This window comes from Mastigoproctus giganteus, chromosome 12 (assembly GCF_048544385.1).
Source record: "Mastigoproctus giganteus isolate SK-2022 chromosome 12, ASM4854438v1, whole genome shotgun sequence".
Lineage (NCBI taxonomy): Eukaryota > Metazoa > Arthropoda > Arachnida > Uropygi > Thelyphonidae > Mastigoproctus > Mastigoproctus giganteus.
Genome location: NC_143586.1, coordinates 26,939,073 through 26,955,070, shown reverse-complemented (window position 1 = coordinate 26,955,070; position 15,998 = coordinate 26,939,073). Strand labels below are relative to the sequence as shown.

The 15,998-nt window shown below is 34.5% G+C and overlaps 1 protein-coding gene across 1 annotated transcript in view; it reads right to left on the bottom strand.

The window, feature by feature from the left end:
* LOC150076810 (mitochondrial thiamine pyrophosphate carrier-like) overlaps positions 1-15,998 on the bottom strand; it is a 43,326-nt gene extending 27,328 nt beyond the window's left edge. Inside the window, exons 1-3 of the mRNA XM_090385687.1 lie at positions 15,884-15,998; positions 8,963-9,107; positions 2,706-2,861 (exon numbers count right to left, since the gene is read on the bottom strand). Of these exons, the coding sequence (XP_090241813.1) occupies positions 2,706-2,861; positions 8,963-9,091 (285 nt within the window). The 5' untranslated portion in view covers positions 9,092-9,107; positions 15,884-15,998. The remainder of the gene's footprint in view (positions 1-2,705; positions 2,862-8,962; positions 9,108-15,883) is intronic.

Here is a 15,998-nt window from a genome sequence, read left to right as displayed (position 1 = left end):
TTACAGAAATTGTCCAATTGACCTCAAATCCAAGGATGGTACTAAGTAGGTTCTTCAACCAAACTGCACAAAGAAAAGGATGGTGCATGGACATTCCTAAAAAAAGCAGCTGGTAATATAAATTATTAGGCCATGGGGATGATAGTTGGTGGCCTTGGCCAAAAGGCACAGAGTATTCTTCATCAATATACATGATATTAACCTTCTACAGGCCAATGTCTCAGATGCTTGATGCATGATAGCATCTGCTACGAGAAAAAAGTCAGACAGGCGAATGCACGTATGAAGAGGGAACAGATACAGAGTTGACTCTGTATATATTTCTGAATTTTTTCCAAGTCCTTGCAGCGTTTTGTGTGATAGTAAATTGCTGCTGAATCCTTCTAATGTTATGCGATGGTGATACAATATAACACTACATGGTGCAATTATGTGTTAAATGTTATAGAGTTCTACTGAGGGGAAGATTTTGCAAAAATCAAATTTAGTGTCGTACATGCTAGATAGCATATTGTATCATTAGAGTAACCTCAAATACAAAAACAAGTGATGACAGCTAAATTTTAATAAAACTCATATTTGGATTTGTTTACCCTACATAAACTATATTGCAGGTAGTCCACATAATGTCCTTTGTAAACTATATTAGTTGCTACCTTGTTAAAAGTTTGTAAAAGCAGAGTTGAAGTAGTTTGTTATGCTAGAATACCAAGACATTTCTTACAAAGTATTATAAACAAAGATGCAAACTCAGTCAAGCAAGCCTGAGTTGGCAACTTAAAATATTTCTGATGATAATTGCTGTTGTGTACATCTAGGTAAATAACAACAAACGGCTGGTAGCCACCAACTAACTAAATAATGATCAATTAGCAAAAAACACCATACCATAAACAGTTCATTATTAGCTTATTACATATGTTTGAAAGTTAAATGCAAAAAAGTCATTTTAAAAATTTGAGGAAAATAAAAAAAAACTGTCATGGTGCATTAAACAAAAAGATGGGGATACCAAAAATTTGTAGCTATGAGCTTCATTTTACAAAAAAATCAAGCTGCATAAGGAAAAGTGTTTTTCAATTTCAAATATTGTTTCCAAGACAGAGAAAGCTAAATCTGTGTGTGTGTGTGTGTGTGTGTGTGTGTGTGTGTGTGTGTGTGTGTGTGTGTGTGTGTGTGTGTGTGTGTGTGTGTCCTTTTTTTTAAATTAAATTTTTCCCATGGCAACCTATTTTTATCTATTGCAATTTAATTACATAACTGATGGTTCTATTATACCAGTTCCAAAAGCATACTGATACAAACCATTTGAATTCAAACTAATGTTATTTCAGAAACAAATTAAATTTAAAAGTAACATTTAAATCACTGTAGTAGAAGGGCAATAAATAAGTATAAAAATTAATTTGTCTTTTTTTTTTTTAATAATATGTAAGCTGTTATCTTTCTGATGAAAATGACTCAGATTTTGAACCACCTAGATAAGGCTCCAATTATACTTTAGACACATCATGGGTTTGTTAAGGGGAAATCTTGTCTGACTAATTTGATTGGATACAACAATATGGTCACAAAAGAACTGGATGCAAAAAATAATTTTTCATATCATATACTTGGATTTCAGGAAAGCTTTTGATACCGTTGCACATTTTGACTGTTGTAAAAATTGGAGCAGTGTGGCATTAAGGGCAAGTTATTAGTGGAGTTCCCCAGGATTTGGTGTTGGGCCCACTGCTGTTTTCTATATTTATCAATGATACTGATGAAGGCATATCAGGCAAAAATGTCCAAGTTTGCAGATAACACAAAGGTTAGTTAGGGTGGTTAATGGAAAGAATGATGATATGCTGCTGCAAAAGGATCTAGAAAAGTTAGGCAGATGCTGAGAAAGGCCAAATGAAGTTTAACATTGACAAATACAAAGTACTGCATGTGGATAGCAGTAATCCGAGAGTAATGTACCAACTGTGTGGTACTACACTCAGGGTATTGGAAAATGAAAAGGACCTGGGGGTAGGGGTAATTTTACAGTCAGATAAAAAGTTCTCTGAACAACACATACAGGCTTCCAGGACAGCTGATGGGGTTTTGTCAATGATATACAGAAATTTTGCTAGCAGGGACAGGGAGGTGATTATCCCATTGCATAAGGCAATAGTCATGCCACACCTTGAGTACTGCATACAGGTCTGGAGGCCTCATTTTAGGAAGGGTGTAGAGCTGCTGGAACGAGTACAGGGAAGGGCACAGAGATAGGCGAGAGGAACAAAGGGTTGCTCTTACCAAGGCTTCAGTTCTGAAAATTGCAATATATGGAGACCAGGCACCTGCAACGTGATCTGATTGGGGTGTTTAAGGCTTTGAATGGATTGAGCAAGCTCAATGCTGATGGGATTCTTCCTTTTGCTCAGACCACACATGAGAAAGAACAAATTCAAACTGAGGGAGGACGGTTGCAGAATAGATATGCAAAAGTTTGCCTTTAGCCAGCTGGTGGTTGGTTGCTAGACCAAACTATCATATGTCATTGTGGAAATTGAGATCTTAAATAAATTCAAGGAAGAACTATATAAACTATTGGAGGAAAAGAATAGGTGAAATGGGAATTGTTTTTTTTTTCTTTTGTATTTTGGATGGTGCTGTGTAAGCTTGCTTTCTTACATCATTTTCCACTACTAATGGTAATAAACTTCTATTCAATTTACCTGAACAAGCCCATAAGTAATTGAGAGGAACTGAGCAGGAACATGACCTTTCCACATTGCTTGAACGCCCTCTTCTTTCAACATGCATCCTAATGCTTGTATAAGACCTTTATATTTGGAAATCTGACTAGAATGTTTAATTGGTTCTATTTGTAGCTAAACATTACAAAAGAAAAAAAAAAAAAAAAAAAACTTGTATAAAGTTTTATAAATTTATTATTCAAATTAAAATACAATTAATATTATAATTTTATAATTTTAAAATTATAATATTTTAATATTAATATAATTTGTAATTGCAAAATGCAATCCAACAAAAAGGTTAAAGTTCTATGATTTAGTTCTAAAAGGACCAACAACTATTAATTTGTTGTTTATTTGTTTGCTAAAATGGCCATTGTCTATTATTAACTATATGGTGCAAGGAAGTCTGAGGCTTATGCTGCACCAGCCAAAAAAAAAAAAAAAATCTCTTAGTAATGGAGGAGAGCTAAACCCTGGTTCTTTTAGCATTAGAAATATACAACAAAATAACAGTTAAAATGACATTATAAATGGAGCATACATGAAAACTGACATTGACCTCTTTAAGAACAAGGCACAGAAGTATTATTTGCATTTTCTGCATACAAGATAAAATCAGTGATAGTAATATTTATACAAATGTGAATCTTAATTCTTATGGATTAAGAAATGGTGCAATCTGTAAAAATCTTAACATAATACAAGAACAAAATCTCATTCATTTTAGAAGAAAATAAAATAAATGAATGCTGGAGAAAGCTTTACTGGTATAAATGATTCCAGAATTAGGAGCATAATTTCAAATTACAAGGGAGAGGTTTAGACTGGAATGCAGGAAGTTTTCATTTAGCCAGTGAATTGTTAATTATTAGAATAAGTTTCCTTAATTAATAGGTTAAAGCTGACAGCTGGGGGAAATTAAGATTAATATTAAAATTTAAGAATTACCTACAAGAGGAGGAGTATGTCAAATTGGGAGTTTATTTTATTATTTATTTATTATTATCTTTCACTTAATTCTTTTTTTTACTCAAAGCAAAAACTTCAGGAATTCTTGCACATTATGGCTAATACGTAATACTTCACACTCATGCTTCCTAAAAGTTAGTGAAAATTTGAGTAATTTTTCTAACTTCACAAAATACGGAAATTACAAGAAATAATACTATAATTACACTAATTATAGCAAAATTGTTTATTTCATACTTAGGAAACACAAAAGGAAATTCTCCCAGATGTAAAAGAACAGTATTCAAGGAAAATGTTTCCATCCAATTATATAGAAATTCTGTACCTATATCAACTGTAAGGAACCAACATACTGAAAAAAATAGACCACAGTTCATTGTAATGATACCAGTTTTAGGCTTATGATATATATCATAGAATTTCATTCCCATGTATCCTTATGACTCATTACTAGCCTTCAGAATCTCTTTCGCATGCACAACAACAACAACAAAAAAAAAAAAAAAAAAAAAAACCCTTCTGATAGGAACCTGATTACATATTTTATTATGCAATTTTTAATTTACTCTTTAGAAAATTTAGTTTCCCCTTTCTTAACTTAAAAGTCCCACTTGGGTCTGATGAAAGAAAATGTCACACAGAAAATTTACATTGCACTTGTAAATGATATGAATAACAATAAAAACCTACTTTGTTTTTTCCAACCCATGGTACAAGAGGGTCTTACATGTACAGTTGAAGCTCTTTATACTGATCCCCCTCCAGGAAATGAGAAAAATGGTTGTTATATTGAAAGGTCATTATACTGATCATTCACAAAATCAGCAAAAGAACAAAGAAAAGTTTGAATACAATGCATTCTACTAATACAATATAGTATATTCTAATTAAGGAAGACTGCTGAACTTACTACAGTAGTAAACAAGAAAATGAAGTGCCATACGTATACATAAAATAATTTAAACAAACGTTGAACGAGCAGTTCAAGAAATGGAGCAAAGGCATATAAATGAAGAATGATAATATGTAAACTAAACACAGCTGATTAATGTCATCAAATAAATTAATAAACATTACACTAGACTGTGATAATAGAGATTATGGAATGTGGAGAATTATATATATATATAATTATGCAAATTAGAAATAGAAGTGGAAAACAGGCTGGTTAACACTGGAAGAGACTTAACCATAAACAGGTGAATTTGTTTTAGACTTTAACATAATACATCAAAATGTGCTGCTTTAGTGAGAGTGCATGTTTTAAAAGAGAATTTCTTCAATATTATCAGATTGTTCTTCATAATTAACAAAAAACCATATGAAGCTTCAATCATTGCATTATTCTAGGTGACAAATCAAGTACATTTGAAGCTTGCTGAACACACATGAGGGGGCACAAATTGAAACTGAGGAAAGGCAGTTGCAGAACAGATGTGTGGAAGTTTACCTTTATCCAGTGGGTGATCGATTGCCAGAACCAAACTTCCATGTGTTATTGTGGAAGTTGATAGCTTAAATAAATTCAAGGAAGAACTAGACAAACTATTGGAGGGAATGAATAGGTGAAATGGGAGGTGTCTGGGTATTTTTTTTTGGCTGATGCTACATAAGCATGCTTTCTTACATCATTTGCCACTACTACTTTTCAATCTGAGACCATGTTGAAACACACAAACAGATCATTTGCAACACAAACTTCACATCATGTTTTGCTTTCGAGATGCACAATTTTGTCTAGTAGAATTCATTGAAGCACTGGATTACATCTTGATCAATCAACTGAAAAACTGATGTTACATTAGGTGGCAGTACTCAATGATTGCACATAGGCCATTAACTTCAGAATGAAGGGTGCAATTATTTACAAATAGAAAACTTTTTCTATTCTCCCTGCTGATTTTGTAATCTAAGACTCTGACCCATTCCTCATACATTTTCAATGCCATTTAAGATCCTTTTGGTTTGCTCAATGCAGTCTGCATTGTCTTCCTTTAAAGCCTTGGTGAAAAAAACCTTTAAAGCATTGGTGATTCTAAGCATTCCCAATGGTTAGAGAGGAAACTTCTGTCCCAGGCATGTTCACCACTAAGATAATGGTAATCTGTTGTTTTGCTTTTTTTTTTCTGCCACTACATTTCTCACTTTAAATATAAGCATTTTATCTGTTTGCAACATAAACAGTTTCATCAGTACTGAAGATGTTGTTCTGGTCGTACATCTACAATTTTTTTTTTTTCCTAAAGATTCTCCTACCATTCCTTCATAGTTTGTGTTGATGGCTGCACTTTTCGCCACACTTCAAAAAAGTGTGGCACAAAGTTCCAGTCTTAAATTTCTGGAACCATCCATCTGATGCACAAATGATTCATCCTTAGTTTTTAAAAGATTTCCATCCAGTCTCATTTTTTGAATACATCATTATTAGCCATTCCAAGAGTACCTTTTCAAGATCCAGATACTTCACCTTTCATGCTCTGATCCTATCTGGGGCAGATTTCTATAAGCTTTCAATCTTTTATGATCCTTTAGAAAGGTGAATAGTGTACTTTTAGGAATGCCAAACTGCTTAACAATGTTAACCATAGATAGAATGCCTGTCAATATCTACAACTTGTAAAATTCAAATTTTTGTCTGAATTGACATATTGATAAACATACAGGCTACACATATTGTATAATTAAATGAACTTCTAGTTGAAGTTAATTTCATTATGCTAACAAATGGGAGAATTGCCAATAGGCAAAGTCACCAAGCAGTGATTTCTCACAGTCAGTCTGCTAGCTCATCATTAGCTTTAATAAATTAGCATTCTTTCATTTTGAAATGTGAATACTGTAATAAAAAAAAAAGTAAAAAACAAAATCAGGTAGTAATAAGTTAAAATCTGGTGTGTGTATGCTCAAAGATGTTATTGTAAGCCATTGCCCACAAGTATATGTGTGATTATTTTTGCGCTCTCGCTCTCTCTCTCTCTCTCTCTCCAGAATTGAATGTTAAAGCTATACCCCCTCCTATCATGTCTGGGCAAAATTCCAGACAGTTTCAAATTGACCTTTATTTACTGTTAAGTAAATCATCAGATTGCCTATTATTAATATCATTAGTACAAATATATACAACAATATCACCTTTAGTGCCCTTAAAAGAAAACTGTCCTACAATAACAAAAAAAAATCTACTTGTGCATTTCCCTCCTTGTGTAGGTAACTATCCAACTGATCTGTGAATTAACTCATTGTGAATCCAAGCTATCAGCCTCAACTATTCATGGAGTTAATTTATTCCATTAATTTACAATAAATAAGCCAATAAGTTTTCTTTTAGCCAGCAACTGGGAAACCTCCTACAATCCAGTCTAAATCGCTTTCACTATAATTTGAATTTATGGTCCCTAGCTGTGTAATCATTCATAACAGCAAAAATTCGCCTTTATTCATTTTAATATCCCTCCTCCCCCACTCAGGGACTTACAGACCTCAATCAGGTCTCCTCTAAGGTGCCTACTTACTAAGCTCTTTAAACCAGACATTCAAAATCTTTTCTCTATGGATGCTGTTTGGCTGACCTCACCAGATGCATTGCCCAGCTTTGTACCCTTTCAAGATGTGCAAAGTATCTTTTTTTTTTTTAGGTGCAGTTTTCATACCTGGACACAGTATTACAAGTGCAGTCTTACAATTGCCTTATACAGTGGGATTATGACCTCCCCATCCCTACAAGCAAATGTACAGTGAATCATTGACAGGACCACCATGGGCTATCCTGTTCTAGCTGCTCAGAGAACTCCATATCATAACTCCCAAATCCTCTTCTTCCTCTACTGTTTTTAATTCAACCCCTGTGGACAATTTATTTTGAGATTGCTATTCCCCAACTGTAAGACTGCATTTTGCTAACTTAAAAATAGCTGTCACTTTTCTGACTGTCCTTTAAGCCTATCTAGGTCACCTGAAAGAGCATTGCATGGTACTGATCATTAACCATGCTCTTAATCTTCACATCATCTGAAAACTTTGACATCTTGTCCTCTATCCCTTTGTCAATGTCATTTAAGTAAAATCAAAAACAGTGGTCCCAGAACCAATCCTTAGTGACCAACTTGTAACTTAGACCAATTTGAAGTATAACAACTATTAATCACAATCCTTTACTTCCAGCTTTACAGCCACCCCATAATCTACCCCAGAATCTAACCTGTGATCCCAACATGTTGAAGCTTATACAATAACTTCTTATAAGGGACAGAATCTAATGCTTTGCAAAAATCCAAATAAATAATGTTGAACTTATTTCTACATCCCAGTTCATGAGTAACTGTGTCAAAATAGCCAATCAAGTTAGTTAAACATGATTTTCCTTTAGCAAAACCATTGTTAAGGGAAAATCTTAACAGTAGTTGTGTTCAGAATTCCATTTCCATCTAAATGTCCCAATGTTACACTCTTTATCATTGCCTTTTTTTTGCACAATATATTTCCCATTTCCCTGTCAACAGATTACCAATAATAACTACTTCCTGTGGAATCAGTATCTTCTGCCCTTGGCAAATCCATTGTGTTATCTGATGCACAATTGAGGGCTCTCATGTTGAATTGGTCAGATGAATGAGGTGGGTCCCTCATGTTAATTCCTTTGAGGGCATCAATCCTTTTCTCCATGCTTTCATCAGACTGGTGAATTTTCACTTTATTACCTTGCACTCTCAGCACTGAAAATACACAACGGTATCCTCTTTCACTGCATTATGTGCCACTGCAGATGGCTCTGGCAGAGGTTTTACAGTCACAAATAATGCACACTATAAAACCTTTGGCTTGGGGGTGGGAACCCCCCCAAATTACAAATATTAATTATACACCCACAGAAAAGAAATTCAGTAGTAGTTATATAATTCTTATATCAACACAATGAACACAAAGTTGGCAAAAATCTGTCCTCTTGTTTTTGAGTAATTTCCTAGGTCAAGTAACAATTTCACTTACTTTATCAGATAGATGCAAATAACTGCACTACCAATTTTAAACAAAAAGAGAACTAAATCCAATAATTTTTAACTAACAAAAGACTACTTAGCAGATTTTGAAAAATCTGCTTGCTCATGGTATGCAACATTATATCTAAGATATAACAATGCATGAATTATATGTAAGGCAATAGAATAAAAGTGGAATGAATGATAGTAGACTAAAATCTATCTTCAATTCTACATATGCACATTTTGCTTAATACATGCTACATTCAGGAACACTTTACTACATACCTGGAAGCGAATTTTAAGGACATCTAATGGCTGAAAAAGAAATCTTGTTATAAAACCACTAGCTGCCCCAGCAATGCTGTGATCAAATTTAGTTAACCTGTGATTTAATTCTGGATCAAATCCTACCATTCTGTTATTTAGTTGTCTGTAAAAATTGAACATTTATTGTTAGTTAATTACTATACAAATGGTAAATTAATTTATTCATATACCTATAAAAACAAAACAGAATTATTCTTAGTATACAAATTTACACAAAATACTAAACTGAAAATTCATAGCTGGCATTACTAATAGGTTTAATATTTAATCAATTTACATGAAATTATGGTTAGACTAGGTTAGGTTACAAACATGACCTAACCTGATTAGTTTATATTACTCCAATACCTGCAATAAAGACAGTCTTTTTACATGGTTTCATTTTCTTATACAGGGTCAACTATAAAAGTGAAGAGCATATTATTTATTTAAAAGGGATGCCACCATTCTGACAGCTATTTCAGTGGTCAGCTTCCACATCAGAAGCAAATCAATGTTTAGTTTAACATTTGCAAAGTAGGTGCTAAGAGATACAGCCATAATGAGAAATGCCATATAGTATTTGAGTTCCATCTAATGAAATTAAAACTAAACAGCAGCACATCAGCTCTGAAACTTTAAGCCTATTATATAGTTAATTCTCAGTGTATAACACTAATTGGTTTCTTGTTTCAGGGGAAAATAATGGAGTCAGTGATCAAAGAAGTATTGCAGGATCATCTTAAGTGATATATAGTAGGACCTTACAATACCAAGATCCCAAATACCGGTTATTTTTTTCCAGTATTCAAATACCAGTTTTTCGGTACTAATTTAAAAAAAAAAAAAAAAAAAAAGTTTATAAAATCACCTTTATGTGATTATGACATCCTTATCTGTACTAGCAAATGTTCGATAAATCATCGATAGGACAACATGCAACATTGCAACCTGTCCACAATTCTCGTACAACTTCATGTCTGACCGTATTGTAACTCCCCAGTCCCGTTCCTCCACTACTGACTTTAGTTCAACTCCACCAAGTGTATAAGTTATTTTGGGATTGCTGTTCCCCCGGTGTAAGACCTTGCATTTTGCTGAATTAAAGCATACAGCTGACACTCTTCTGACCATCCCGGAAGTCTATCTAGGTCACTCTGAAGAAGCTCTGCTTGGCGGCGATCATTAACTACTCTACTGATTTTTACATCATCTGCAAGTTTAGACATCACACCCTATATCCCTTCATAGATGTCATTTAAGATAATCAAAAACAACAGTGGTCCCAATACTGATCCTTGGGGAACCCCACTTCTTACATTAACCCAATCTGAGGAATAACAATTTATCACAATTCCCTGCCTGGTGCCCTCAAGCCATCGTGCTATCCATCTAAGGATTTTCCCTATGATTCCAGCCTGCTCCAACTTATAAAGTAACCGCTCATGTGGGACTAAGTCAAATGCTTTGCTGATATCTAAATAAACAATGTTGAAATTATTCTCCAAATCCAGCTCATGAGTGACCTGTCAAAATGGCTAACCAGATTTGTTAAACATTATTTTCCCTTTATAAAATGATGCTGTGTATCCTAAAGAATTCCATTTCCATCTAAGTGATCCTGAATTCCACCCTTGATCATTGCCTCCATGATTTTTCCTACTACTGAAGTTAGACTGGCCGGTCGGTAATTTCCCGTTACACTCCTAGAACCGCCTTTATGTTCCAATTTACACCAATCCAGTGGAATCTCACCCGAGTCCAGTGATGCTCTCATAACTAGCCTTAATGGTTCAATGCACTCACTTGCCGCCTCCTTTAAGATTATAGGGTATATGCCATCAACTACAGGAGTCTTACTAGCCTGTGGGAGCGAAATTTTTCTCATCAAATCAACACGTGAAATTTCAACATCATTAATTACATTTTTTTCAACTTCACTCCCATAATTTCTCATCGACGCGAAGGGTTTTTCTTCTGTAAATATCGATGCAAAGTAACTGTCGAGTTCATCTGCAACATCAGTTGAGGTATCTAATACTATCCCACGCAATTACATATGCATCCGATCTGATTTGTCCTCTTCTTTGCATTTATACAGGGTGTCTCAAAAATATACGGCATAACTTCAGGAATGAGTTCCTCATATGTAGACAAAAATATTTTATATCAACATAGTTCCGGAAATGCTTGGTTTCCGAGTTTTGAAGGTCTGTCTATGACACTTAACTGTTCACATCACCTTATAGTAATTGTTCAAAACGTCCACCTTCGGCCTGAATACAGGCCTCACATCAACGTCTCATGGACTCACGAATATGATGCCAAATTCCTGGCATGTTTCATATTCTCTCACAACCTGCCACAATTTGATTGTGGAGAGTTTCCACATCAGCTACCAGAGTCGAATACACCAATGACTTTAAATGGCCCCCACAAGAATAAATCTAGTGGGTTTAAATCAGGTGAGCATGGAGGCCAGGCAGTTGGCCCACATCTACCTATCCACCAACTAGGAAACCTTCGATTCGGGTAATTGTGGGCTAGGTGGCTGAAATGTGCGGGTGTGCCATCGTGCATGAAGTGTGCTTATTGATGAATGATCAGTGGCATGTCGTCCAAGAAATCAGGCATGTTGTTTTCCAGAAAGTTTCTGTATGCCTGCCCTATGAGTTTGTTTGGAAGTACATGGAGCCCAAATAACTTATCGCTAAAAACACCCGCCGAGATGTTGAGGCTGAACCGCTATTGGTGATGTGATGGAAGAATTGCATGTGGGTTTCCTCAGCCCATACATGCTGATTGTGAAAGTTTTGGATTCCGTCTCATGTGAACTGTGCTTCATCTGTGAAAGCACTAAGGCAGGAAAGTGAGGAGTACCACACTGCTGCAAGAAGCACTAGCAGAACATTACTCGCGCAGGGTAATCTGCTGGTGACAAGGCCTGTACCCGTTGCAAGATGGTAAGGATACAGTTGGTGTTCTCATAACACTCTCCAAATAGTCAAACATTGAACAGCCAGTTGCACTGCTATTCTGCGTGTGCTGATTCCAGGAGTGGCATGCACAACATCCAAAATCTCCTCCTCTACTTCAGGAGTTGTAGATCTTGGTCGTCCTCTGTTGGCAGCACGAGGTGTAAAGGTCCCATGTTCACAAAGGTGGCAATGGATACCTTCAAACGTTTTCCTGTCTGGACATCTTCGTTCTAGGAACCTTTCGTGGTACAAACGACGAGCCTCCAGAGCATTGCCATCTGCCAAACCTTACATAAAGTGCATATCCGCTTGCTCCTGATTTGAGTACATAGTTGGAATGGAAAACCACCAGATTCTGTCAGTACCTTGTGATGAAGGAAATCACCTGCGGGAGATAAGACATTCCGGTTAATAACTCGGGAACCAAGCATTTCCGGAACTATGTTGATATAAAATATTTTTATTGTCCACATATGAGGAACTCATTCCTGACATTATTTTTGAGACACCCTGTATATGTGATGTATTCCTTTGCTCTCTTTATTCCTTATTCCCACTCTTTGCTCTCTAACAGACTCATTAAAGATACTATATTGAAAATTTACTTTGCTGAATAAAACGTATTTCTCCTTCAGAAAATGATGAACATAATTCAACCATGGAAGACCAACATGGAACAGAACATCAGTGTTCCACAAATTCTTTCCAAAATAAGAAATTGCCCGACTCCAATGAGATTTTAAAAGATGAACTTGAGTCGGAAATTAATGAAATACTCAACTATTTTTGGTAAAAAAGTTCAAAGCCTAGAAAATATGGACTGAGATCGTCTACGATTATCTCAGTACAACAGTACCAGAATAGAATCCGAAAGGGTATTTTCTGCCGCTAATCAAATATGTACCAAAATTAGATACATTTTAAACGATCATACTATTGATTGCTTATGTTTCTTAAGAGATCACTTTATTCGGACAGGTAGTGTGGATGCTTAAACATAACTAAACTTTGCAGTAACAATATGTATTTTTTTTTTTTTTTTTTTTTTAGAATAACTGTATTTTTGATGATTTCTTTCAGAATATTTGTTATTGTAATAAATATTTATTTAAAACTTGAATTCAAGTAATTACAGTACTTGTTTTTTCCTTACTTTATTAACTGTCATCAAAATTTATTGAGAAAAACGTTTGTTTTTGTAATACCGGTATCCCGGTTTCATTAATTAAAAATACTGAAATACCGGTATTAAGATTTTGACCGGTATTGTAAGCCCTAATATACAGTTATATGGAAATCACAGCATGGATTTGTTAATGGAAGATCTTGTTTGAGCAATCTAATTAACTAATGTGATGAACTAACAAAAGAACTGGATGCAAAAAATAATACTTCAGTAAATCATTTGACACTGTTCCAAATGAAAAAAATTGTTGTACAAATTAGAACAGTATAACATTTGGGACAAATTACTGCTATAGATAAAAAGGATAGTTAAGTGGCAGAAAACAGAGGGTGGTTATATATGGGCACTGCTCTTCTTCAACTAATGTTATTACAGGAATCCCTTACAATTCAGTGCTGGATCCTTTACTTTTCAATATTTAGTAACAGTACTGATGAAGGGATATCAAGCTTACTGCCTAAGTTTGCAGATGATATAAAGGTTGGCACGATGGTTAATGACAGGAATCAAGGCATGCTATTGCAAAAGACCTATAAAATTTGGAAAAAGGGACTGAAAAGTGGAAATTGGAGTTTAACACTAATAATTGTACAATACTGCATACAGAAAAAAGTAATCTCAGAATGACATCCTGATTAGGTGGTATCACATTAAGGTGGTGGAGAATGAGACCCATGAGTAATTGGCAGTTTCTATTTTCATTGTCAGGCACTGCTAATTTTGCAATACCTTTATATTTTTATTTATTAGCTACATTGTTCTTATAGTTATAGGCAGTATTCCATATCACATCTGATACTGATTATCCATTTTTCAGCTCCAAAATGAGCAACAATTTTCAATTTTGTTTCTAAAGTGGTGGCTACGCTTGGCTTCTTAGAGTTCCCATTTTACTGTGCAGCAAGAGACACTGAATATATTGCAAAAGTAAAGTAAATAACATACAAAAGTGGCAGAGAAATTGCTTGGGAACCTCTCACCAGAAGCTAAGCAATTGGAAGTTATATAAATGCTGACAGATACAAGAATAATGGTGTTAACAGTGGGAAACAGAACTGAGAAATGCCAGATTGGTAAGCTGCTGGCTAATAAAATAAAATAAGATATCGAGGGTCAACCATGTCACCTTCCTTGCAGGAATCAAAAACAGTACAAAAAAATAGTACTGTTTCATTACACAGGCTTGCAAATTTAAAATTGCAGAATGGGGTTGCTGTTCTATTATCTTCCCAAAGTTAGCGGTTTTGCTTTAAAAACTGATGCCTTTTTTTTTTTTTTTTTTTTTTTGTATCATGTAAAGCTTTCTCATGAACTGATGAGAAAAATAAACTAGACAAAATAAAATAATAATAAAATAAACAATAACCATGTTATTACTCAATTGAAGTAAAGAAAATAAAAGTATATTAATACAAAAGTGAAACTTTTGTATTAATATACTTGTCATATGTCACAATATGAAAAAAAAAAGTTTTCGTGGAACAGAAATTGAGCAAGAGTTTTTTTTTTTTTTTGGTAGTGTGTTGAGGGTATGGCGAAGTTCACCACTTAGCTACCAATCATGAAACATGTAAAAATTTCTGTTTTTGTCCACATGCAGATCCAGCAGATTTCTTAGAATAAATTCTAGATCTTTTATCTCATATGAACAGCATTTTGTGGTTTTTCTTTTATCCATTAAATCAGATGTACTGAAAAGCCAGTAGGACAGCAGAATCTGAATACACTGTATTTCCAAGAAATAAATAAATTTAAAAAAAAAGTAATGGAAATGGAACTAACTCCCATGTCTCACTTCCTTCTTTAATAAAATAAGAAGAAAATAATATAAATAATACTACTATGATAATTTTTGCTTCTCTGCTTTTATTTATACATATATATAAGAAAAATAACACCGAAAAACTTTTCCAACTACAGCTGATTTAAACATCAACTGATTGAAAAAGTAATAAGGAAGTAATCAGTTATCATTTGAAATCAGTAATGAAGTAATCAGAGTAAAGTGTATTGCAGAGACAAGTACTTTCATTTTACTCAAGCAGTGTCTTTCATATGTAGTAAGAGAGTCACTCAGAAATTTAGTTTCACTTTGCTCAGATAACATATCTCTTTTGTATGAAGTGAGCTATCCAATTTTAAATGTTGTTTCCTTTTACTTAGACAACCTGTTTCATACAACATGAAATTTATTATTAAATAGTAGCATAAATTTTTTGTTTAATCTTTACAAGTTGGAATCCTTTAAATTTTTACCATCCCTTCTATCAGAATTTCTTATAAAGAAGATTACTTGTTAGGAACAAAACTTAACTTCTCAGTATAGCGAGAAATGGGCATTTCACTCTCTCCGAGGTTGGTCTGGTCAGGGCGGATAGGCGGTCATTGCTTCTGATGCCAACAGAAATTATTGCGTGTTATCGCTGGGGGGGGGAATAAACATTGGGGTATCCCAGGCCAAATACAGCCAGTCCGACCCTCAAGAAAGATTAGTGTTTCTGTATGAAAACTCGCAGTTCTTACACCTTCAAAGATAAAGCCCTCGGTCAGGACCATACAAATGGGAGACTCAGTAATGTGAAGCACCTAGCCTTCGACAAAGAATGGGAGGGGGGGAGGCATGAATAGTTGTAAAACTGTCTTAATTATGTTATAACAAAAATAAACCTCACCCAAAATCAACAGTGTTAATGTCCTTCATTAATTAAACGACTAATAAAATTAAACTGCAATTACCTTTTGTAGTTCTAAAGCAACATGATGCGCAACTGGCTTCAACTATCGAAAACAGGAAATCAAGTCACCATCATCTGTTTATAACAGCAAAAGCGAAACTAAATACCATGCCTAT